The sequence below is a fragment of the Cervus canadensis genome, chromosome 33 (assembly GCF_019320065.1).
Source record: "Cervus canadensis isolate Bull #8, Minnesota chromosome 33, ASM1932006v1, whole genome shotgun sequence".
Taxonomy (NCBI): Eukaryota; Metazoa; Chordata; class Mammalia; order Artiodactyla; family Cervidae; genus Cervus; species Cervus canadensis.
In genome coordinates, this window is record NC_057418.1 from 8,651,864 (window position 1) to 8,677,494 (window position 25,631).

A 25,631-nucleotide genomic window follows, 5' to 3' on the forward strand; every position below is an offset into this window, starting at 1 on the left:
CTCAAGTAACTTGCCAGAGGTCACACAGCTCATAAGTGGCAGAATCAGGATGTAAACCAAGGTCTTTGTAGTTCCCAAGACCACAGCTGGCCTGCTATGGCATAACCACAGTCCCGGCCTCTGCCTGACTCCACCCAGTGGAAGGGTCCTCTTTTGGAGACGAATTTGAACAGATGGCTTGGGGACTGGGTTTTAGAGTTAAATTCAAGGCAAACAATGAATGGGAAGATATGAGCAAGGTCAGTTCAGGCAGGCAGAATGAATTATCAGGGCATCTTCTGCCCCTCCAGGGCTCCCCTAGTGGTTCAGTCAGTGAAGGGTCCACCTGCAATGCAGGAGGCCACTTGCGATGCAAAAGATCTGAGTTCGATCCCTGGGTCTTGAAGATCCCCTGGAGAAGGAAATGGCCACCCACTCCAGTATTCTTGCCTGGAGAATCCCATGGAGAGAGGAGCCTGGAGGGCTACAGTCCATGGAGTCACAAGGGTTGGACACGACTGAGAAGCCAAACCACTGCTGCCTTTCTCCTCTCCTAAAATTGACTGAGGGATCATTACACAACTTGTGAGTGTCATTATCACTCACATTTTGCTTCCCTGGGTTTTTGTTCCAATCCTGTGTATGTTACAAACGCAAGCTTATTTCTGTAAAATTTTCAAAAATGACGCATCGTGAAATTCTGAGTGAAGAAAAACTTTTTAGTGAATTTTAGACAGCTACTTTGTCTGACTGTGTCTCAGAAGATGACAGTTCTGAGAATATACTTCTGATTCAGATGACAATCAGAGGGACAATTCAGTTGCCCTCTCACTCCAAATCTGATCTACATGCCTTCCTGTTTTCTTTACGTAAACAAGGTCACTTTCAGATAAGCTAAAGGTATAAAAAATGATTCTCATCTTAATTATAAGTTTCTGGGAATTGGGAGGTTTCACCTCAAAAACCAAATCTCAAATCTCCACCAGAAGCTGTAGCCTCAGGGACACCCTACTGCCAGCCAACAAGAGGAGACTGAATGTCAAATCTAGTCTTCTTCCAATTGTCCATGTAAAACTCTGATCTTTTTGAAAAGCAGAAAATTCAAGTCCAGTCACATTTTCTAAGTTGTCTTTGGTCACATGTCCTATGTCTATTTAATACAGAACATGTGTTAATCCACTATATACAATAATAACAGCAAAAGCTAATACTTGGAAAGCTTTTACTGATGCTAGACACAAAGAGCTCTACATATGTTAGTGTGTTTAGATGTTATTATGATCCCCATTTTATAGATAAAGAGCCTGAGGCACAGGGAGGCTCAGCTCTGAGTTCAGACCATACATAGTAAGTGGTGCTGCGGATCTTTGAAGCCAGGCAGTATAACCCAATCTGTGCTTATGAATGCAACACTACAGTGCAAATGCTACCAAAGTGTGTGCCTGTGTGTGTGTATGTGTGATCACTGATACAAGTACGTTGTCATCCGTAAAATAAGGATGATGACAGAGTCTCATTTATAGGTGTTACAATGCTGATTTGGGACAATTTTTGTTCCACGGCTTAGTGAACGCACAGCACAAGGCAAATGCTGAAAGAGTCCGAGCCCCGTTGGCAGCATCGCAGCACTTTCTGTGAGTGACTTTTGGGGGACACTGGGCTTGTAGCTTGCATGGCAACCATATTCTTCAAGCCAGAAAAACATGAGATTTGAGGGATCAGGTGCCATGTTTGAAAGCTAGATTACTGGGAAATCCAAAATATACATTCCTCTACTGGCCAGTGTACTGATCCCTCTCTTGTCTCATCTGAAAGGGCTGAGTCATTAGCTGCAGAAAAGATTTCACCTGAATTTGATGTACTTGTCATTTTTATTTCAGAAAGGACTCAGACAAGAGAGGCCTGGCAAACACAAAGCTGGATTTTCCCCATGTAATCCCAGGTCATTTGAAACAGGTAAAACTGGGGGTTACAGTTTAACCAACAAACTAGTCAATATTTGCAAACTTTAATCCAGAAGTCTAAAGGTTTTTTTTTTAATACAAGACAGATTTACAATATTATTAACAACAGAGAAAAAATATCTTAACCCTTTTTTTAAAAAACGCCTTGCATATACTTCTTATTTGTTAATATATATAAAGACTACATTTATCTTTTAAATAATCTAGTTCTTTGTGCCTTACAAAATAAATTAAAAATCTATTAGGCTTTAGATGAGTATACATTCATCAGCCACATTTACCACCTCAAATATATTTATTTTCTCAGTGCAATGAGATACTAATCAAATAGATCTTAAATATCTTACAAAACTCTTGAATAATATTAATTCTACATCACTGAAAAACGTGTGTGTGTTCCCTTTGAGTAAGAAAAAGTAATGTTAAATTTAACTCCAAAAATATGTAGGAATTTGATTCTGCATTTCATCATTCAAATGATCGGTTTTCACTTTATTAGATAATTTGAAGACCTGAAGAATTACTAGAGGATAAGTTAAAATAAATCCCTGGGTTTAAAAATTTTGTTTATTTTAGTGAAGTAACACGTTTCCTGGAAATCCATGAATATAGTGGCAAATTCAGGCAAACTTGATCGAGAAAGGGAACACTTAGTAATATGATAATTCTCACAAATACTACTTTTTACTAGCAGCCACTGAGGAATGTCTGAGAGTTGTGGCTCTGTGTGAGGTTATCTAGATTATTAGTCACTTCTGCATATGATCACCTGAGATCTGCTCCACACATCATATATACCCAGCTACAAAATAAACCTTCTCAGAACTAAAAATCTTCCTTCGGCTAACATTTAGCAAAGCCCTTTGCTCCGCGAAAATCAAGTACCATAGGTCACTGCCAGGCTAAGCAGATTTCAGTCTCCTCCAACTGAACGTACTCACCTCTTCTTCCCCACTGTTTGGCACGTGGCAGTACACTTCCCCTGTGGAGGGATCATAGGAATCTAGGTATGAGCTACAAGGTAAAAATTTTCCACCTATGAAGTTTTCCAGCATCAAAAGACCCCCTCTTCCAGCCATGCTAAAGGATTCGCCTGCCCTTCCCCTTGGCTTTGCCGGGCTCACCCGCCACCCACTCCCTGATTCCTGACTTAGTCTCCTCCTCACTTCCGGCCCCAGGGCCTCATCTGCCAATCACTGAAAGTGGGCGGCGACCTTACAGTCAGAGCATTTCCGTCTCCGAGCTTTGAATGAAGAGTTCCCGAATATGTCACAGCTGACCAGGACATTATGACAAATGGATAATAAAAATATATTCAAGTAGCATCAGCTATGGGTTCACGATCCTTCAAAATGGCCAAAAGGCATCTGTCTGTATCATGTTATTGGGTGCCAGGCCGATAGTGCCAGGCCCTGAAGCGGGCCATTTACATGAATTTACTCGTTTGTTCCACACAACAACCTATAGAAAGCAAATTTCCCCTCTTTTGTAGAAAAGCCAGCTTCGGAGAAGTGAAGTCCAAAATGGCATCGTTGGTAAGGGTGAACAGTCATTTTGTCTCCAGGCTGCCTGCGTTTTCCTCAGTACAACCATCACTGCCTTCAACGGCAGAGGCGGCTGAGGGCAGACTCTCTTTCCACCACCCACCATCTCCTCCCTTGACTGTCTCGTCGCTACACTGTCCATCCTGAAACCAGGGTGGTCGCTGCAGCGACATCTTCCCAGACGTGCTATGAAGATGATGACATCAGCCAAAACGATGTATGATGTGTATAACACAACCAGGATTCACGTCCATGATGTAAGAATTTCTGCAAATAGGTAAGAGAAGTGAACAACCGCATAGAAAAGATAAGCAAAGGATAGTGTGAAAGTGTTAAGTCTCTCAGTCGTGTCCAAATCCTCATGACCCTGTGGACTGTAGCCTGCCAGGCTCCTCTGTCCATGGAATTCTCTAGGCAAAAATACTGGACTGGGTTGCCATTTCCTTCTCGAGGGGATCTTCCCGACCCAGGGATCAAACCCAGGTGTCCTGCATTTCAGGCAGATCCTTCACCTTCTGAGCCACCAGAGCAGCCCCAAGCAAAGGAAAGGAAAAAGCGATTCACAGCAAGGGGAACAGAGCAGGCTAATGAGGGCGTGAAAAGATGCTACATGTCACTGTTAGGCAGGGAATGTGGGAGACTAAGATGAGCTATGTTGCCAAGCCGACTGGAGAACAGTTTCTTTTTTGTTTTTTTAATATGGCATTTTTCTTACTTATTTATTTGATTTTTGGTTGCACTGGGTCCTTGTTGCTGCATGCAGGCTTTCTCTAGTTGCGGTGCATTGGCTTCCGGCATCACTGGCTTCTCTTACTGTGGAGCGCAGGCTCCAGGCACACATGCTACAGTAGCTGCAGCTATCAGCCTTAGTTCCCCCATGGCTTGTGGAATCTTCCACGACCAGGGATCCAGCCCATGTCCCCTGCATTGGCAGGCAGATTCTTACTCAATTGTAGTACCAGGGAATTTTGGGAAGCCCCAAAGCAGTTTTTTATGTTGAAGTATAGTTGATTTACAATGCTGTGTTAGTTTCGGATGTATACTCTTTTTAAGATTCTTTCCCCTTGTAGATTATTATAAGATACTGAACAGAGTTCCCTGTGCTACAAAGTATGACCTCGCTGCTTATCTATTTTATATATGCTGCTAAGTATCTTCAGTTGGTTCTGACTCTTTGCGACCCTGTGGACCATGGACCACCCCTCTTGTGTATGGGATTCTCCAGGCAAGAATACTGGAGAGGGTTGCCATGCCCTCCTCCAGGGGATCTTCCCAATCCAGGGATGGAACCTGCATCTCTCGCATCTCTTGCATCTCCTGCATTTCCAGGCAGCTTCTTTACCACTAGTGCCACATGGGAAGCCCATTATGATCAAATTGCCAACATCCACTGGATCATTGAAAAAGCAAGAGAGGTCCAGAAAAACATCTATTTCTGCTTTATTGACTATGCCAAAGCCTTTGATCATAATAATCTCTGGAAAATTCTGAAAGAGATGGGAATACCAGACCACCTGACCTGACTCTTGAGAAATCTGTATGCAGGTCAGGAAGCAACAGTTAGAACTGGACATGGAACAACAGACAGGTTCCAAATAGGAAAAGGAGTATGTCAAGGCAGTATATTGTCACCCTGCTTATTTAACTTATATGCAGAGTACATCATGAGAAACGCTGGGCTGGATGAAGCACAAACTGGAATCAAGATTGCCGGGAGACATATCAATAACCTCAGACACCACCCTTATGGCAGAAAGTGAAGAAGAACTATAGAGCCTCTTGATGAAGGTGAAAGAGGAGAGTGAAAAAGTTGGCTTAAAGCTCAACATTCAGAAAACTAAGATCATGGCATCCAGTCCCATCACTTCATGTCAAATAGATGGAGAAACAGTGGAACCAGTGACATACTTTATTTTTGGGGGCTCCAAAATCATTGCAGATGGTGACTGCAGCCATGAAATTAAAAGGCACTTACTCCTTGGAAGGAAGGAAAGTTATGATCAACCTAGACAGCATATTAAAAAGCAGAGACATTACTTTGTCAACAAAGGTCTGGCTAGTAAGGCTATGGTTTTTCCAGTAGTCATGTATGGATATGAGAGTTGGACTATAAAGAAAGCTGAGCACCGAAGAATTGATGCTTTTGAAATGTAATGTTGGAGAAGACTCTTGAGAGTTCCTTGGCCTGCAAGGAGATCCAACCAGTCCATCCTAAAGGAAATCAGTCCTGAATATTCATTGGAAAGACTGATGTTGAAGCTGAAACTCCAACACTTTGGCCACCTGATTTGAAGAGCTGACTCATTGGAAAAGACCCTGATGCTGAGAAAGATTGAAGGCGGGAGAAGAGGATGACAGAGGATGAGATGGTTGGATGGCCAACTCAATGGACATGGGTTTGGTTGGACACCGGGAGTTGGTGATGGACAGGGAGGCCTAGCATGCTGCAGTTCATGGGGTCGCAAAGAGTCGGGCACAACTGAGCAACTGAACTGAGCTGAAGTGTGTATCTGTTAATTTCCAATTCATCCTCCCCCTACCCCACCTTCCCCTTTGGTAATCATAAAGTTTGTTTTGTGAGTCTGTTTGTAAATAAATTCATTTGTATCACTTTTTTAGATTTCACATACAAGTGGTATTATATGATATTTGTCTTTCACTGTCTTATTTAATACTTCACTCAGTATGACCATCTCTAGGCCCATCCGTATTGCTGCAAAGGGCATTATTTCATTCTTTTCTATGGTGGAGTGATATTCCATCATGTATGCATATCACATCTTTACTCAGTCATCAGTCAATGGGCATTTGGCTTGTTTCCATGTCTTGGCTTTTGTAAATAGTGTTACCATATTTATTTCATTTACTTCACTATTAATTTCAGTGGTTTCAATATAAGAGAAATGGGATCTTCTGAAAGCTAAAAGCTGACCTGGCACTCACGGCTGGGCCATGGTGTTCTCCTATTGGACACTGATAATTCTTAAATCTCTGACATCAGACAAAGTTATTCTGTGCTCCTTATGAAGCGAGTTAACACTAGACACGCCTGAGCAGATTAACATCGCCCTCTTGTGGCTAACATGGATGAGTGCTGCTGCTTTAAGTGGCTCAGATGGTAAAGCATCTGCCTGCAGTGCAGGACACGGGTCCGATCCCTGGGTCAGGAAGATCCCCTGGAGAAGGAAATGGCAACCTACTCCAGCATTCTTGCCTGGAAAATCCCGTGGTCAGAGTAGCCTGATAGGTTACAGTCCATGGGGTCGCAAAGAGTCGGACACAACTAAGAGACTTCACTTTCACTTTCTTCTACTTCCTAGATGAAAGTTGATCAACTGCAGAATTACTCCCCACTTTCTGACAGTGCGCAATCCAGAAGAAACCATTGTTCACTTGAGCCCTCCCTCCCAATTCCCTACATGTGCTCAATTCTTTACACCTTCCTATTGTGAAGTACCTAGACTCCATGGCATGTGGTCTCTGACTGTGACGTGTCAAAAAAATACTTTTGACTGTGACGTGTCAAAAAAATACTTTTGACTATAGTTGTGCCCTGTGGCCTTTGATGACATCCATAAATGATGGGCATCAACACACAGTTGCTAAGGAATTGTCTACCATAATATCCCCAATCTAAGTTGGGAGCTACCTCTTTATGATCTCAGCACTTTAAATCCTGCCTCCCCAATCCCTCACCCCTCTCCCAGGACATCTTTTGAGATTCTTACCCCAACCTATAAATAATGTCATAGCTGAATAATCAATGTGTGGGTTACGGTCCCTTTAAGTTTTATGTATTTAGCTTCTGTGTCCTTTTGTATTTTAGAGTTTAGTGTTGTAGAAAAATCTAAGGCTAATTTTTTGTTTCTTTGAAGATGAATTTTGGGAGAATTTTGTATTGTTCCCAAGGCTTGTTTAATCTGGTTCTAATTCTTTTGTGATGTTTTCAATAACATGTGGTGCAATCTTGGGTTTTCCTGTTCATTATTTTCACTTATCTGCATTCTAGGAGTGGTTTTCTAGGACAACTTCTGTACTATCAATTTTCCTGCAACTGATATCTATTTTACAGCCCTCGCTGAATATTTAAATTTTGCTATTATGAATTAGGCTCCATGTAGTCTCTTCTAACCTGTCCTGATCCTTTTCTCAATTCATCAATATTTCCTTACATCTTATAGACACCGTGGACCAGTTATTGAAAGAAAACTTTTGGGTCCTGCAATCCACCTGAAAGGTTTTTGTCTGCATGTGCTCAATTACTACAGATTTTAACTGCAGGTCTGTTATATATTAAACATTATTTTTGAACCTTGTTTAAATAAACAGAAATACACCCAAGCCCAGAATTGGAAAGCACTAATGCATCAGTTACCCACACCATCTCACAGGCCACCATGAGATCTAGGAGAATCCCCAGCAGCCCATTGATCGCTCATTACCTTTCTGAACTGCAAGCACATTTGACTCTTCCAGGCTCAAGAGGGTCACCCCAGTTCAGGAAAGACATCAAATGTGGGCTGTGGTTCACCAGACAACAGACAAAAGCAGCTTTAAAGTTTGCTTCTAACAAATTTTCTTTTTCCTTCACTATAAAAAAAATTGCCCCTTCACACACAGCATTATAATAGAAATAAAAGCTTGTAATCCTCTGACAATACAGATGCAAAGAAACGAGAATCACTGATAGCATTACCACCACGATTAATTCTTTCATTCATTTAACAATTGCGCATATGAAGGACCACACCTGTTGCTGAAACAGAATCAGAAGGAAAACAGGTCTCTTTCCTCTTGGAATTTACATTTCAGTGGAAGGAGAAAACAATAATCATAAAATCAATATACAATTGAACCCTGAAAGTATCCCAAGGAGAGAGACAGGTCCCATGAAAGCACATTTTATTAGTAACTCATTTTCCTTACACTAGTCAGAGGCCAGGGGCTCCCTGGAAAAGGAGCGATGAGCTGGAACACAGGATCAGGACCTAATGTCCCACTGCTCTGATTAATTATTATCACATATGGTTATATGGTTCATCTCATCCCTACTGAGTCTATATTTTTTTCCTTTTAGAAGTTTTGAATACCTTTGGAATTTCAAAGAACCAGGTTGTAAATTACTTGATCCGTTCTTTCGCTCTGCCAGCAAGATCCTAGGCCCTCTAAGAAGGGCTCCAAGTATCTTCAACGAGGGTCATTGGTGGCCTCCTCGTCTTGCCACTTGGACCGTCCCTCACGTCAGTGCGGTTCTGCTGACTTGTGCTGCCCCACTGTTAAGATTCTCACTGGTGTGGCTCTGGTTCCTGGAGGTGGATGGGTTCTAAAGGATGGTTTTCAGTGTTGGTGGGATCTTAAGTTGCTGCGGCAGCATCCAAGCTGCCCTCTTGGATGATTTTGCCAATGCAAAACATGACCTGTCTCCCTCCACAAATTGTGACCTGGTCGGAGATTGTGGTTTACAGGCTGGATTACTTTAACACAAGAGGCTCTCTTTGTGTTAAGCACAAACTTGCTTCAATGTTAGGGGCTCTCCTCTTCACCTAGTCCCTCCAGCATTGTATTCCGGATGCACTCCTCCTAAACGCCTTCATAGGTTAATTCTCACTTGCCGTTTGTAGTACCGAGACCCCCTGGCTGAACTGTCAGCCCCACAAAGGCCTAAGCTGCAGAGCTCTCCTCTGTGCCTGGAATACGGCAAACTCACACTAGGGAGGAAAGAAGGAATGTTTTTGTATTTACAGGGTTCTCTGGATGTTTTAGAGGGAAGCTGGAAAACAGTGACCCAATAATTTTTATTGAGTCTAGAAGCTTTTTATAACTCTTGACTGTTGCTGAAGCTCCAATACTTTGGCCACCTGATGTCAAGAGCTTCCCCCTTGGAAAAGACCCTGATGTTGGCCAAGACTGAGGGCAGGAGAAGGGGGTGGCAGAGGATGAGATAGTTAGATAGCCTTACCAACTGAATGGACATGAGTTTGAGCAAACTCTGGGAGACAGTGGAGAACAGAGGAGCCTGGCACGCTACAGTCCATGAGGTTGCAAAGAATCAGACATGACTTAGTAACTGAACAAGAGCATAATCTTGATTAACTCCTATACACTGATGTTTGTAATTTTATATTTTTTTAAATAATTTTTAAAGCTGTAGTTCTATTAAAAAAAATCTTGATTACGTTATAAAATGAAAAGATCCTGACTAATGATCACAACTCCAAAAAAAGTATGCATGAGAGACAGAAAAGAAACACATGAAAACGTTAGCAGCAGTAACATTTAGGCAATACTACAATGGGTGAATTTTACTCTTCCTTCTACTTTTCTCTATTTTCCAAATTTTCCAGAGTGAACGATTACATTTTTAGCAATAGTTAAAATTACTAGTTTGTGTATTCACAGGAGAAAAAAAGGACTATGTCCAGAAGCTGTTTTCTAAACCAATATTTGAGTTTCTAAAATTCAAGAATGAATGTGTAGAAAAACACTATCAAGTCAAACTGTGGATCTGAAATTTTTTCAAGCCAGGTTACCAAACAGGCAACTGATCCAGTGGAGACCCATGAAGAGTTGAGATAAGAGGACAAAGCCATTTGTGTGAAGAAACGCAGTGACCATAAATAGGAAGCAGCAGCAGAGACAAGAAGTACCTGAAGCAAAATGACCCAAAATGAACATACTCTTTTGTGTGGGTAAGTCTCAGGGGAAGGATTTCAGACCAAACCAAGCTTGGGCATGCTTGCTGGACGCCCTGTCACTTATCCCTAACCTCTCACAGTGGGTCCTCTTATCACCACCCCCTCAACAACAATTCATATAATGTAAATAAAAGGATCACTCTATCACAATTGAATGAAGAAATAAACTCATTTCTACTGCTACTATTACTTGTTTTATGCTAAATTTTTACTTAAAATTCTTAATGCTATACTATCGTGCCCTTATATATGATACAGAGCGGATGTCTGTTTTCACATCCCTCCCCTCCGCACCCCCCCACTCCCCAATCCATTTCCCCTTCCTCATAGCATCCTGAATTTCCTTCCATCCCTTCCACAATCCTCAGCTATGTGCTTTGCGTGAGATTTACACCATATCCAAAGGATGCTCCAAGGAAAGAAATTAAACAGAATTACAGTCAGTGGTAAGATGTTTTTAGGCCTTCTGGAAAAGACATGCTTTAGCCTGTCTGTGTGCTTGATGCAGGGTCTGAGGATCTAAAGGTGGAAGCACAGGGGTTCTGTATGGAGTCTGAGGGTAAGACCCACACTGGAAAAGGGAGAGTACAGAGAAGTTTTTGTATGACTCTGTGACTCAAGCAAGGCCAGGGCTGAAAGCCAGGGCTACTGCTGGAAAACCGGGGCTACTGCTAGTCTTTCTTTTTTGCTTAATTCACTTAAAGTTAGGTTTCCACCAGACTACCCATAATGTGCTTAGTCACTCAGTCATGTCTGACTCTTCGCGACCCTTTGGACTGTAGCTTGCCAGGTTCCTCTGTCCATGGGATTTTTCAGGCAAGAATACTGGGATGGGTAGAAATTTCCTTCTCTAGGGGATCTTTCCAACCCAGGGATCGAACCCACGTCTCCAGTGTCTCCTACATTGCAGGCGGATGCTTTACCTGCTGCCCCATTCTGTCAGATGTATCTGTTAAATTTCTGATTAATATAGTGTATAAACAAAACACTTTCTTGCCTTAGTTTACTCTCGTGACAGCTACACATATATTTTTCAGTTAAAAAACGTGCTCATCTTGTGATGGTCCACCAAGCAGCACATTTATGGTCTGTACATCTTACCAGACTTACTCTTCAATTAAGAAGAAATGCTATTGAATATGGCAAGCCATCAATATACAAATCACATCATTTCCCAGTAAAAAAGAAAACAATTCTATCATATGGTCCATCAGATCATATAACGGGTCCCAGGCTCAGTTGAGGACAAAATCTACTCCAAAGCAATTGTACTCAGGAGGGAGCTCAACAAATATTTGCTCACTAAATATATCTTGGAGTCTGCTCAAACTTTAAAGAAAAACATGATTCTTACTCATAGGGGACTTATAATCTATAAAGTATACAAGATGAAGTCACTATACATGGAATTATGGAAGTGAGAATGGGAAAAATAAAGTTATGGTTAGAAATGGATGAGACTAAATTTGCTCTATTAAGATCAAAAGCAAGGATTCACATGAAAGAGTCGGGAAACTCACAGGCGAAAAAGATCCCATAAAACCCAAGTCCCACTTGGAAATCTCACAAACATCAGTGAAACCACAACACATTTTGTTGTTATGCTCAAACTAAGACATTTTATTAGCTAGCTTTACATCTTAAATATTATGTTACCAAAGGAACAATTTCCACTAATTCCAAACTAAGCTTTCAAATGGTTGCTTGCTGAAGGAAGAATACTCTTATGCTCAACACCAAATACCTTAATTATAACCTTCAACAAATCTTTTCTTAGAGTTAACTAAAAACTATTCAGTTCAAATATTAACTACCTCAATAATCCATTTTAGTTATTTTTCCTTAAAAATGTATGTTGTAGAGTTGAAATCAAGAGAGAAAACTGTAAACATTTGTAGTTTGGCTGGAAGTAGAGTTCACTTCATGATGATTCAATGTCTTCTAACATATTTCTGATAGCTTCCATAAATCTCAGTAAGGTAAATCCATTCCTAATATTTCAAAGGAAAAAGCTAGTTTTTAAAATCAAAGTGCAGTATTAGCCTTTCTTTGTCAGTTGGCAACTTGAAATTTTTGTAGGGCTGATGAATACTTCTTTGTGGTTGACCATAGCTTTAATTTTCTCTCTCATTAAAAAAAAAAATCAATTGCACATTGTTGCTTTAACTGAGTAACTGGATTCTTTCAAAACGGAGGTTAGCTATCTCATTACATTTAGAAACATGGTAGAAATTCTGACCCATCAATCTTTTATCTGTAAAAGAGAAAAAAAGTATTTGCTACAATTTAACCAATCAGTACACAGAAGGAACCACCAACAACAAACAAAAGGAAAATGGCAGGAGAGTAATCATTACATCAGACAGAACTTTTTGTTTTTCCGGCAACTTTTCTCCTTTCCTAGTCATGCTATTTGAGATTTTCTATAGTCTCTCCATTATTTTCCACAAGAAACTGCATCTTATTTTTAGAATGCTCTTTTATAAAGAATGTTTTGACAAATTAAATGCAAGGCTAATGACAAAGATGTTAGGTAACATTTACTGAATTCTTTCTAAATGCCAATCACTGTGCCAAGTGCCTTACACAGATCATCTCATTTCACAGCTCCAGAAAGGAGATTCTTGCCCTGTTCTCACAGATGAATCAGTGACAGGAGAAACACTATGCTTCTGCAGCCAGGCATCAGTGGGGCAGTAACTCAAACGTGGGCTGATGTTTAAGGCCAGAGCCTTCTATATGACACGGGTATGGATAACTGAATTTTGATGCAACATGAAGCCCATGTCAAAAGTTATCCGTCCAGTTAAATGAAGTAATTTTTATGCAGAAAACAATCATATGAAGTAATGAAGCCCCTTTTAAAAATACATGCATACCTCAGAGATATTGTGGGTTTGATCCCAGACCACTTCAATAAAGTGAGAATCACAATAAAGTGAGTCATAGGAATTTTTTTTTGGTTTCCCACTGCATAGAAAAGTTACATTTATACTATGCCATAGTCTATTAAGAGTGTAATAGCATTATGTTTAAAAAAACATGTACATACCTTAACTTAAAAACACTTCATTGCTAACAATTGCTAATCATCATCTGAGCCTTGGGTGAGTCATAATTTTTTTTGTAACAGCAACATCAAAGATTACTGATCACAGACACCCATAACAAATATAATGCAAGTGAGTATCGAAGTCACTGTCGTATCCAACTCTTTGTGATTCCATGGACTGGAGCCCACCAGGCTCCTCTGTCCATGGAATTCTCCAGGCAAGAATACTGGAGTGGGTAGCCATTTCCTTCTCCAGAGGATCTTCCCAACCCAGGGACTGAATTCAGGTCTCCTGCTTTAAGGCCGATTCTTGACAATCTGAGCCATCAGGGAAGCTCAACAAAGCTAACAAAAAATGCAAAAGTCTGAAACATCTCAAGAATTACCAAAATGTGAAACAGAGACATGAAGTGAGCAAGTGCTGTTGGGAAAATGGCGCCTATAGACTTGCTTGAGGCAAAGTTGCCATAAACCTTTATTTCTAAAAGAATGCAATATCTGCAAAGTGTAATAAAATGAGGCATGCTCATATTCATAAGATCTATATTAACACATCATACTGTGGAAGAAAATTAAAGTTAATGAAATTCTGGTTCATTTCTGGCTATCTTCTCCAAAATTCAGCTGTACCTTACCTTATCCTTACAGATTAGGTATGTTTCAGAAACATTACTGGTATGTTAACTGAACTTTCTGAATGAATGCATTAAGAGCTAGTTATTTAAAGAAAAAAAGTAATGAGGGTGTTTCTATTAAACAAAACAACTACCCCCAATTCATTGACTCTTAAAGTCTATATTTTCATGATTTGTATTGCATACTTACATATCTATTTTTCAGTGGATTTCCTTTAATTTTGAGCAATATTACTGGTGGAGAAGATAATCTGGAAGTCTTATTATGAGAAGATCTAAGACCAAACATTTTCCTCTCATCATTCTTTTAATTTTTTAATATAATTTTTAAAATGCTGTTCTAATATCATAACTGTTCCACTTAAGCCATAAAATCTCAGGAATCATTCTTAAAAAGTAGAAAAAGAAAAGACATAATAACCAGGGACACATAATCAGTCACTTTAAAATACCTCAGTCACTACACCAGCAGCTATGGTGGAACCGCTGTAGCGCAGCATGAATCTCCCCAGCTCTTTAAAGTCTTTGTACAGCTCAAGAGCCACTGGTCTTTGTGTCTGTAGCTCCACTAATGCATTCTGGCCTTTGGTCAACAATCTATCATGAAAAATAAAATAAAAGAAACCAACGGATGTCTAACAGAGGTAAAAAATGTAATTAAAACCTGCAAAATAAACATTTCACATTCCATCTATAAATCAACTTAGTTTTTAAAAAAACTTAAAAAGAAAAAAGGGATTTTCTTTAAATGAAAATATATGCTTTTAAATTTGGGGCAGTTAGTTGAAAGAAATGAGAAGAGTAGTTCTAGATTTAAGAAATATTAGCTAGTTCATACATGTGTATGCACATATATATATATATACACACATACATACATATACACATTTTTTTAAACAATCCTCCAAATATAACTCTACCCCTTCAAGGATCCTATAATCTAAAATACTCAGGACCTCTGCACAATAAGCCTTCTCTTTCATTCCTTCATGAAATTAAAGAAAATGATGCATTTGCATTTTAAAAGTGGAATGCAATGTCCTATGTCTTCCCCAGTAAAGTCCTAATTGGTATATTATGTGTTAAAAAGTTATCTTTAAAGAGGACACTTTCCTAGTGTCAACACGCTACCTGAGAGTTCTCTCTCTCTCCTTCCCTCCTCTCTCTTTTCTCACCTGGGAACAGTGGTTCTTTAACAGACGGTTCAAGATAAAAACACGTAAGATTTTCCCACAACATGCTGTTTGTAGGAAATGAAGGCAGATGAGGCATGGGCCTGACTGTAAACAGCTCCACACAAATAAGCAAACAAATAAAAATCCTTGTGCATGGGCCCCACCAGCTTACTAAAAGAAGTAGAACCCAAAGGGGACATTTAGAAACATTCTCTAATTCAATTTTGATGTATTCTAGAAGGCTAGAGGACAGCAATCAAAAACTCCCCTTATGAAAGATTGCTTTAGGGACAGAAAGAATAAACCAAGGTTTCCAAAAAAGTATGCCAAAAATTCTAAATACTGGTTTTGGGCAACTTCAGCTTAAGGTCCCATTTGTTAGCAAGGGAAAAATTTAATATATTCATAATTTGCAGTTAAGTTTGGTTCTAGAAAGTCTGACTCCATCCCATATAAATCAATCGAGTCTACAACGTGCCTCAAGTGGAAGCAAAGCAGAAAGGCTAAATGATGTTGGTGCAAAATAAAAGGACAAAGCTACAGATATGGTGATTGGAAAAACCAGCATGATAATACATTAAGACCTAGTGTCAGCATCACTGAACTAGGACTCTGCAGCAGGAGCAGGGAGGGGAAAATTCAGGATTAGATCTGATGAGTCAGTATCAGATTGAGAACTTTCCAAATCACTTATATCTCAGTCCAACAGCCTGGGTCCTGCCAAAAAATATAATTTATGTGAACAAACTGACTGGATTAGCATCTTGAGCCTGCCACTTGCTAGCTTTGTGATATTGAACATGTTATACAATCTCTCTAAGCCTCAGTTTCCTTATCTGAAAAATGGGAAGCATAATATTTGATTCATATTGTAGCTGAGAATGTAAACCACACAAAAGCACTTATGATAGAACCAAGAGAATAGTGGTCCTCAAGAAACATCAGTCATGATTAGTTCTGTGACAATTCTCAGTACGTTATGGCAGGCACTCATGCTAGAAGCTAGAGATTCAGATTAAAAATAAAGAACTATCTTTCAAAGAGGGGTTAAGTAGCCTCCTTTTTCTAAGTAATGGAGAAACAGACATGGGTGTTAGAGTGGTGTGAAGTTCTGTCTTCTACTTGCAACCAACCCTAAATTAACCCTCTTACCACCTTGGCCTCTTACACAGGTGCAAATGAGGAGGAATACCCCAGGACTTAAGAAAGGGGATTTTGGGTGGGATTCCCCATAGGGCTGAAGTGAGGAAAACCCCAATGCTGAAGCAGCCAAGCCAATCTGTGGTCAGTCTTTTGTTGAATTAGAGTAAGACACTCAAGGTTCTCAGGAAGCACTTCCTCTGAAAAATCCCAAGCCTATCCCAGCCAAAGGGGAATTGTCCACACGCAGACCTAGATACTAACGGTAATCAGAGGGGACCGACTTGTGATCACCTCGGCTCAAGGCACCAGGTGACTTTAAGGAGGAAAAAAGGACACCTCCCAGGTGGGAAAAAAGCAGTGTGTAGGTCACTCTCTCCCTGAGGTACTCTCAGCACAGGGCATGATTCTCACGAGGGGGTAACAAGATAGTATAGAAGAACAATCAGTTGGAATTTGGGACAAGTGGCTAGGCATAAATCAAACTCATCTTCAAAAATGTAAGACTGATTTTTTTAAATGACTTCATTTTTACATCATCGGTGTCTAGGGCTTGATAGTTAAATAAAAACTTATATTTATATTTTTATTTACAATTCACACCCATCACTATCATATGTAACAGAAATTATATCAAGCATTCCTACCTAAAATAGGAGCTTAAATATTTCTTTTAGTGTTTTCACCCAGTCCTTTAAAAAAATGATTTCTGGAACAAGTTAAAATAGACTTATCACAAAGAGAGTTCACTTATCACAAAGAGAAATATTATACAAATGAATTCATCTGTAAGAAATGTACTTACTTGTGTTTGTTATTTACACATTAAAATACTTACTTAGGCTTTTTCTTTGTGACTTCACCAGTGCTTTTGCTTAAGACACTAATCAATCTTTTAATAACAGCAGGTTCACTGACGGTTTGGTAGTGTAACAGCACCTGAAAAAAGAATCGTAACACAAAAAAGTTGCTGGCTGCAGCATCTCTGGCCTTCTACTCTGGCACTTACACTGCATCACATCAGCCTCGGGACTACTGCCTGGAGTCGCGGGATCTCCAGCTGCTTCCTTGAAGCTCCACCACTCTCATCACGCCGTCCCTTAACTCACGAGGGGTAAGGTCATGGGAAGCAGTTCCAATCGCTCCTCCACCACTACGGTGGAAACCTGGGTAAATTACATAACCTTCCTTACATGGTTATGATGAGAATGAAATAACATCAGAGACAGTGCCTGGTACAGTAGATGTTAGCAAATGTGAACGGCTACATCATAAAAACGAGGGAAGGGAAACTATGTAACATTCAGCAGTAATGAATATTATTTATTGTTGGATAATGAGACTAAAGTATTAAATGGATGTTTAGACAGGCTTTGAAGTCAGGCAGACCCGAATTTGAATCCTTACTCCAGCTGGGACAAGTCCTGTAATGACCCTTCCCACCCCTCCACCCCCAATATCCCCAGCCTCAGGTCTCTTGTCACTAAGTGAGGAACACCAGACAATGTTACTTCAAAGTGGTGCCCAATACATGGTAAAGCTGAAGTGAACTGATGACCTTATATATTAGCTATTATTTCTCATGTTTCACATGTAAGGAAATTAGTATCAAGTAGGTTAAGCAGCAATAACAGCGCCAAAACCACCAACAGAGAAAGAACAGTCTTTTCAACAAATAGAGCTAGGAAAATGGGATATTGAGATCCAACAGAATGAAGATGAAGCCTTATACCATAAACAAAAATTAACTCAAAGTGGTGCAAAGACCTAAATAAAAGGACTAGAACTATGAGACTCTTAGAAGAAAATAGACGGGGAAATCTTCTCAGTGTTGAATCTGGCAATGACTTTTTGGATATGACACCAAAAGTAAAGCAAAAAAAAGAAAAAGAGAATGTTAATAAACTGGACTTCAGCAGAGTTTAAGGTTTTTGTGCATCAAAGGATACGAGTAAAAAGTAAACCCACAGAATGGAAGAAGGTATCTGCAAATGATACACTGATATGGAATTAAAACCTAAAATATATTTTTTAAAAAAATGAAAAGATGCTCAACAACAATAGCCATTAGGGAAGGACAAATCAAACACTACAGTGATACATCCCTTCAAAATCATTAGTTTACCTATTACAAACAACAAAAGTCATCCCCCACACACACAAGAAAGGAAAATAAATGTTGATGAGGCAGAGGAGAAATTAGAACCCCTGTGTACTGCTGGTGGGAATGCAAAATTGGTATAGCTGCTGTGGAAAAGTTTAGTGGCTCCTCAAGAGTTAAACACAGAATTTCCACATGATCAAGCAATTCCACTACTAGATATATACCCAAAAGAATTGAAAGCAGGGGCTCAAACAGATACTTGTATGCTGATATTCATAGAAGCATCATTTACATCTGTCAGAAGATGGTAACAGCCCAAATACCCATCAATAGATGAATGGATAAACAAAAAGTGGTACATACTTACAATGAAATATTCTTCAGTCTTAAAAAGAAACAAAACCCTGATACATGCTACAGCATGGATGAACCTCAAAAGCATTATGTTAAGTGAAATAAGTCAGACACAAAAGGACAAATATTGTATAATCCCACTTACATGAGGGATGTAGAGCAGGCAAATTCAGAGAGAGGCAAAGCAGAACTGTGGTTACCAGAGGATGGGAGAAAGTGTAATAGCAGAGTAACTGTTTAATGGGTACAGTTTGGGGCAAGGAAAAAGTTCTGGGGGTGGATGATGGTTACACAACAAGGTGAATGTACTCTAATGACACTGAACTGCATTAAAAATGGTTAAAATGGTAAATTTTCCATTATTTTATCACAATAAAAAAATAAAAATAAAAACATGAAATTTAAAGTCTAATTCATTCGTCTGTTTTTTCCTTCTTAAATATATAGAGTTTACCATATAAACAAGAGAAACAAAAAATATGTATTAAAGGACTAGTCCCTAAACAGCGGTATTTTAACTGCTCAGGAAGCCTTTTCTTGGTTAAACTTTTAAAAATTGTGAGTTTTTTCCCCGCAGAGAATGGATTAAATGACAAAACATGACCAATGTTTTCTGAGACAAATTTCATCCTGGTATTCGTCAATCGACATATGTGAGTGGAATCTCATAAAGCGGCACTGAAAAACGTTTAATTCATAAAAGAAACTACAGTACACAGGAAGACAGTATTAGTATTCAAAGTAATTACTGACTTCTTGACCTCTCAACTTCTCCACTGGCAGATTGTTGCTGCATGAGTGAAAACACAGTAACCAACTTCTCCAGCTTCTCCTCACTGGACATGCTGCTTTCTAAGAATGAGTGCAAGTCACTCATAGCAATTTCTTTCCTACCAACATGTGAATTCTGAATATTTAAAAATCAAGTATTTGGAAAGAAACTTTTGCCTCCTATTTTTTTTTTTTTTAGCATGGGAGAAATATGATTATAAAACTAAAATGCTTAAATGATATCTTACAAATATACTTTCATAAGATCAAATTTACAAAGAAATCATTATACAGAACTATATCAAAGCATATAGTTATCTCAAATAAAGGTGCAGAGGTATAAAATAAATTTAAATGAGCTAAATAAATTTATTTCCAATCTTAAAATACTATCACTAATTTAAATAAAGTTTAAAGGTCAATTACTATTACTGCCTTACTTTTATTTCAGAGCTGCATCAAATGGAGGAAATGATCTGTCTATATTTTCAGGGACAAGCCATTTAATTCCACCGAGAAACATTTTTTTTGTCGTGGAGAACCTGTACTATATAAGCTGATCAAGAAAAGAAAGATAAGTCTAGTGGGGAAAATGCCCATTTGTTAAACAGCAAAAGCAAGGTGCCAAACTCCCAAATATCTGAAAAAAAATTACACATAAAACAAAAACCTTTCCTAGATAAGTAATAATACAGTATATTGATCCGTAGTTTTATATATATACACACACACACACATGAGTGAGTGAGTGAGTGAAAATCGCTCAGTTGTGTCCGACTCTTTGTGACCCCATGGAAATCCTATATACACATACACACACACATATAGATCCATCTATATACATATACAGATCCATATATATATAATTATAGATCCATCAATATAACATATAGATCCATAGTAAGATCTGATTTTGGAGAAGGAAATGGCAACCTACTCCAGTATTCTTGCCTGGGGGATCCCATGGACAGAGGAGCCTGATGGGCTACAGTCCATGGGATTGCAAGAGTTGGACACGACTAGCGACTAAACCACCACCACTATCCCTCTTCCCATAAATGTTATGTTCAAATGGTGCTAGTCAATGATGACCTGCAAACCAACCTCACAGCTTCAGCACAAAGTTTACCTTATGTCAAGTATCTCCAGAATATACCAGATACCAACGTACACAAAAAACTACTCTGAAATGTAGAGAATAGATATTTATAGGTTGTGCCATTATAGAATGTTATTGTTTTTATTTTTGTGTTTTCCAAAATTCCAAAAAAACAAAGACACAATCTAAGAAGCAATCTTTAGAATTCAGCAAAAAAATAATCTACCAATTTCCTTAAATGAATTTTTTTTACTATCATCACTTTGTATCCTATTGATTATTAAATTTCTTCTCACTGACTCTTTGAAAATAAATGCCAGACTTAAGGATCAAAATAAAAAGCAAAACATGATTTTCAAATTCTAATTTCATGTTTTTATGGATTAGAGTAATACGATGCTAGTTGAAAATAACAATAGCATCATCAGTTATAACGACAGTTACCACTTCCTAGGACAAAGTTACAGTGAATTTACAAAAACAGTAACAAACATTTTGAAACTTACGGGAAATCCTTTAGTGATAGGAATTTCAATATTAAAGATGAGAATTCGGGCTCTGAAACGAGTGCAAACCTTAATGGGTTCTTTGGGGACACAAAATATGCAGCCAACACTGTAACAACAACAACAAAAAAAACAAAAAAGGAGAGTAAAAATAAAGGAGAGTGGGTAGTTGGGGGAATAATTAAACACATATTGAATACCTCTAAAACCATTTACAAAGTAAAACAATCAAGTAAATTAGGGACTTTTAAATATTCCCTTCTGGGTTAAAGCATGGCTTTACACCATTATTAACCTCGTATCATTTTCACACACTACAGTTTTCCCTCAAAGAACACATCAGGTATACTTGCTGACGTGTATTAATTTAAATTTTAGTAGGTTTTACTTATTCTTATACTTCCACAAGTGCCTATTTTTGGCCAAAGGAGATTCAGAATTAACACTCATTCTTTCATTTGAGCTGGTGAACTGCAAATTTTACGTGTTTTGAGGTTCTATATCCATAACAATGGTTGCTTAAACTCTTTCTCACTCACTTGATTTTGATGATATCCATTCCAACCAACGTAAGACTAACATGATCTCCTGCTGCCGCCCAGTCGACAGGTTCATCGTGCAGAGTGATTCCTGGAAATGAGTAAGAACTAAAGCATACAGTGAAACACCTCAATATCAAACCATAACAACCAAAGGAGTCTGGCTGATTTGTACCTCATCAGTCACTACTCATCATTTTCAATATGAATGGATTGAGAGTGAGAAGTGTTAACTGTGAGCGTTGAGGAAAACACACTTCCTCCAGACTTGACTCTTCTGGACCACCACCCTAAACATAGAGTGACTTGCATCTGTCCTTCTGGACCACCACCCTAAACACAGAGTGACTTGCATTTGTCCATAAAAGGCTGATTTCTACTTATTTAACCAAAATTTTTAAAACTCATGTACACAATTAGTATACTCATTATATAGGCCCCACTGCAATACCTCTCTTACATTAATGGATGCAGGCATAAAAGAACAGCTCCAATTATTTTTAATAACATAAAAGACGAGACTGGGGGAGATGCTTAGCAATATTTTATTCTCTTGAGCACTGCTTTAATTAAACAACCACGTCAACAATCTCCTGTGTTCTCTGAGTAACCTACAGGGCGTCAGTACTCAGTCAGATGGTGCCCTTAGCATGCCCCTTCACTATTCCCAGCTCAAGAGAACTGCTTCTCAGAGAGAGATCCACAGCAATAAACAGTTATATGAAAAGGAGATTCATAGTGTAAAAAACTTTTAAAATGATCTCAGTTGTTGCTATATACCTTTATTACCTAGGGAAAATCCTGGAGTACAAAGGCAAAGGGCAATAATACTCAGGTATTTAAATAAAGGCTTTTAAAAAGTTGTTCATATTTTTCTGATTCTGCAGGGTAAATTCCTTTCCACTGTAACTTGAGTCTTCTGTGGAAAAAAGTATGTAGGCCAACCACTGGGGAACAGTTCTTGATTGACATGCTTTTAGTAAATTACAATTCACCCATCTATTCCTCAAAGTACTTATCTTTCCCATGTAGCATCCTCTTAAGTGAGTTTCTTTGAGACTCTCTGAGAGTTCAAGGAGAACTTTAAGGGCTCTGAGACAACCTAAAGCTTTATTCAAAATTTCATGTAGGTGTACATCTGCATTAATCTGAGAAGAGGGGCCATAACTTTCATCAAAGTATCAAAGAGGTTCCTGACTCCCAAAATGTCAACAATTATGATATTTTTAAATGCTGGTTACAATTTAAACTAATTAAATTTAGTTTTTTCATGTAAATTTAAAATGACCATATGTGATTTTCGGTTTGAAATGTGGAATTGAAATCAGGAGCTACTCACAGACTAAAGATTGCCTTCAGATTAGAATTAAGAGTTTTCATACTAGAAGTTCAATTATAAAATTTTCTCAAGATAACATATAATCTGATTTCCTTCCCCCAAACATGCTATACTGTCCTATACAGTGATATTTACTTTCTTAAGAACATTTTTCATTGGAGTAAGTTCTTTTTTAACACTCTAAATGAAAATGTAATTTAGAATTTCCATTTGTTGGTAGCAGATTCAGTCAGTTCTCTTTTTTAGGATATTACTGGTTAGTGAGCCACAGCAGTACTTAAAGTGTTCAGATAGAAGTTGCATTAAACAATCAAGTAAACCAAGCAAAAGCATTAGAGTGGGAAACTGGGGAAGAAGGGTGATTCTCACAGAGTGAAGCGGTGCTCCTGACATGGCTTTCCTTTAAGAACCACTGGACTAAAGAGAAGTGGTTGGAATTTTTCTGGTGGGGTAGAAACAGGATGGGAAGAGACAAAGAACATGGAACTCTCAGAAGTGACCAAATTATAATTTGGAAGTTCACAAAGGAGCCAATCTGTTAGGTCCATGACCATGGTTTATGATCACGGTTTGAATTCATGTCTAAATGATTATATAAAAAAATTTCCTATTCTTAAAAAGCTCCTTAACATATAAAGAAACCAGCATTTCAAAAGTATTTCAGCTCTTGACCACTTTAAGAGACAAAAGCAGAGATTTAAACTTGCAAATAACAGGATTATGAAAAATGATTCCTTTTTAAAAAGTGTAAAGTAACTTTGGCTTTCATACCCTTATTCATCCTTAAATTTAGATTAAAGTCTGTTACCTAGCAGATATTCATTAATTTCTTCTTAATCCTTAAGGAAGCAGTTTTTAAAGTAAACAGAGCAATTCAAAAAACATACATTTGAATTCATAAGCTAGTTAGGTACAACTCTGGTTATAAACTACAAATAAGAGTAACAGACGGACATGACTCAGCAACTAAACAACAATAAACAGAAGGAAAAGTAGAAAAAATGTTTTAAATTTTAACATTACCAGTAGGTTATAATTAGCTTAAAATTGTTACAAATATTTACAGTATAAAGATCTTCAGTTTAATGTTGAAGTCAGAAATTTAGTTGGAAGCTAGATTAAGGTAAGAACAGAATTATAAACTTAAAAGTAGAATTCAAAAAAGAAGAATATGTACACACGGTCAAATGATTAGAAGAAAGAAACAGTTACTAGCTATTATGAAAAGTCATGCGTGCAAAAGCAGTAATTGTGGCATTTAAAACTAGCTCAATTTCTCTTTTCAACATCAGGATTCTCTGCATTTGCATCTTATTTTCTTACTTAGGTCTTCCTGTAAAAAAATTTTGGGGGTATAAACATGATATAGATTGATAACATAGTAATTCTGAAATACACATTTCAAAACAACAGACTGTAGCAGTCTGCTTTGCGACTGACTGTTCAGTGCCAGGATGGGGTCAGACTTAATTTCTGCTACTGAACACTGTTTTAAATGTATCTGACAGGTGTCTGTACATCTGGTTCAGTCTTATCCAGGATTCTCAAATCAATGTCAAGAAAAAAGAAAAATGCTACCACAGTAAGAATGTTATATATACATTTATACACACATAGTCACAACCGAAAAAAATCGTTTAATGTTTTCACATTTTTATCTTTAACAGTTGGTATCATTTTGACAGTCAGTTACAATTTCAGTAAGAGGTTATTTACTCTGGAGTTAATAACTAAACTACTTTTAAAAATTTGCTGTCTCAATGTAAGGGTTGTTTAACAAAAGAATTTTGCAGAGGAATACCTTTTGCAGTACAAGTTTCATTAGGAGGCATTGCTAGTAGTCGGTCACCAGTTTGGATATAACCAGCTTCAATTTTGCCAGTTACACAAAATCCAGATCCTTGATCTGCAAAACATGCCACAATTTTGTTATGGTTTACTTAACGTATCATCTGATGTTTCACACTGCTGGCTATACTTAGTTCCCTGCATGCTATGCTAACCGACTTCAGCTGTGTCTGCTTCTTTGCGACCCTATGAACTGCATCCCACGAGGCTCCCCCGTCCCTGGGATTCTTCAGGCAAGAATACTGGAGTGGGCTGCCACGCCCTCCTCCAGGGGATCTTCCTGACCCGTTGGGTCGAACCCGCCTCTCTTACGTCTCCTGAATTGACAGGTGGGTTCTTTACCACTAGTGCCACCATTTCCTACTAGTTATATGAAAGCAGCAGTTCAATGAACATTAAGCAATGATTGTTTCAGAATTTTTAATGTATCTACTAAATATGGTACACCACATTCTATTTTCTTATAAATAAAAATATTTATATAAGAAAAGGTAGGAATTCCTTCTTCAAATATTTATTAATGCTTACTAAATACCAGGCATTGTGCTAAACTCTGGGAATAAAGAGATAAAAATATAAGCCTCTACCTAGAAGGAGTTTATACCAGTGAAGAGAAAGGCAAAAATAATTACACTGTCCCAAGGCAAAAGTTATTTATAATGTGCAACAGAAACAAAACAAGATGCGTCCAAGAATCCCTGATAATGGGCAATGACTACACTTCAGCCAGGCACTTAGAAGAGAAAGAGTCAGGAGTCTAGCAGGCAGACTGTAGGAGTGCACAAAGGCACAGTCATAAACGGACGTGGGGTGTGCTAAGACCCACATGTCACCAACATGGAATCTGTACGGGACCGTATGGAATAATGAGGGGAAGCCAAGAGAGG

The 25,631-nt window shown here is 38.5% G+C and overlaps 2 protein-coding genes across 5 annotated transcripts in view; both read right to left on the reverse strand.

Moving 5' to 3' along the window:
- ALDH8A1 (aldehyde dehydrogenase 8 family member A1) overlaps nucleotides 1-18,838 on the reverse strand; it is a 41,449-nt gene extending 22,611 nt beyond the window's left edge. The window contains exons 1-2 of one of the 4 annotated variants that reach the window (XM_043456770.1): nucleotides 18,834-18,838; nucleotides 2,885-3,062 (exon numbers count right to left, since the gene is read on the reverse strand). In XM_043456770.1, coding sequence (XP_043312705.1) covers nucleotides 2,885-3,022 — 138 coding nt within the window. In that variant the 5' untranslated portion in view covers nucleotides 3,023-3,062; nucleotides 18,834-18,838. Of the gene's footprint in view, nucleotides 1-2,884; nucleotides 3,858-18,833 lie in introns of those variants that run through there. The other 3 variants (XM_043456771.1, XM_043456772.1, XM_043456773.1) reach the window with 3 other exon arrangements.
- The window catches only part of HBS1L (HBS1 like translational GTPase), an 81,160-nt gene continuing 67,310 nt past the window's right edge, over nucleotides 11,782-25,631 (reverse strand). The window contains exons 13-18 of the mRNA XM_043456768.1: nucleotides 24,698-24,802; nucleotides 21,558-21,648; nucleotides 21,019-21,127; nucleotides 17,023-17,123; nucleotides 14,322-14,466; nucleotides 11,782-12,436 (exon numbers count right to left, since the gene is read on the reverse strand). Of these exons, the coding sequence (XP_043312703.1) occupies nucleotides 12,425-12,436; nucleotides 14,322-14,466; nucleotides 17,023-17,123; nucleotides 21,019-21,127; nucleotides 21,558-21,648; nucleotides 24,698-24,802 (563 nt within the window). The 3' untranslated portion in view covers nucleotides 11,782-12,424. The remainder of the gene's footprint in view (nucleotides 12,437-14,321; nucleotides 14,467-17,022; nucleotides 17,124-21,018; nucleotides 21,128-21,557; nucleotides 21,649-24,697; nucleotides 24,803-25,631) is intronic.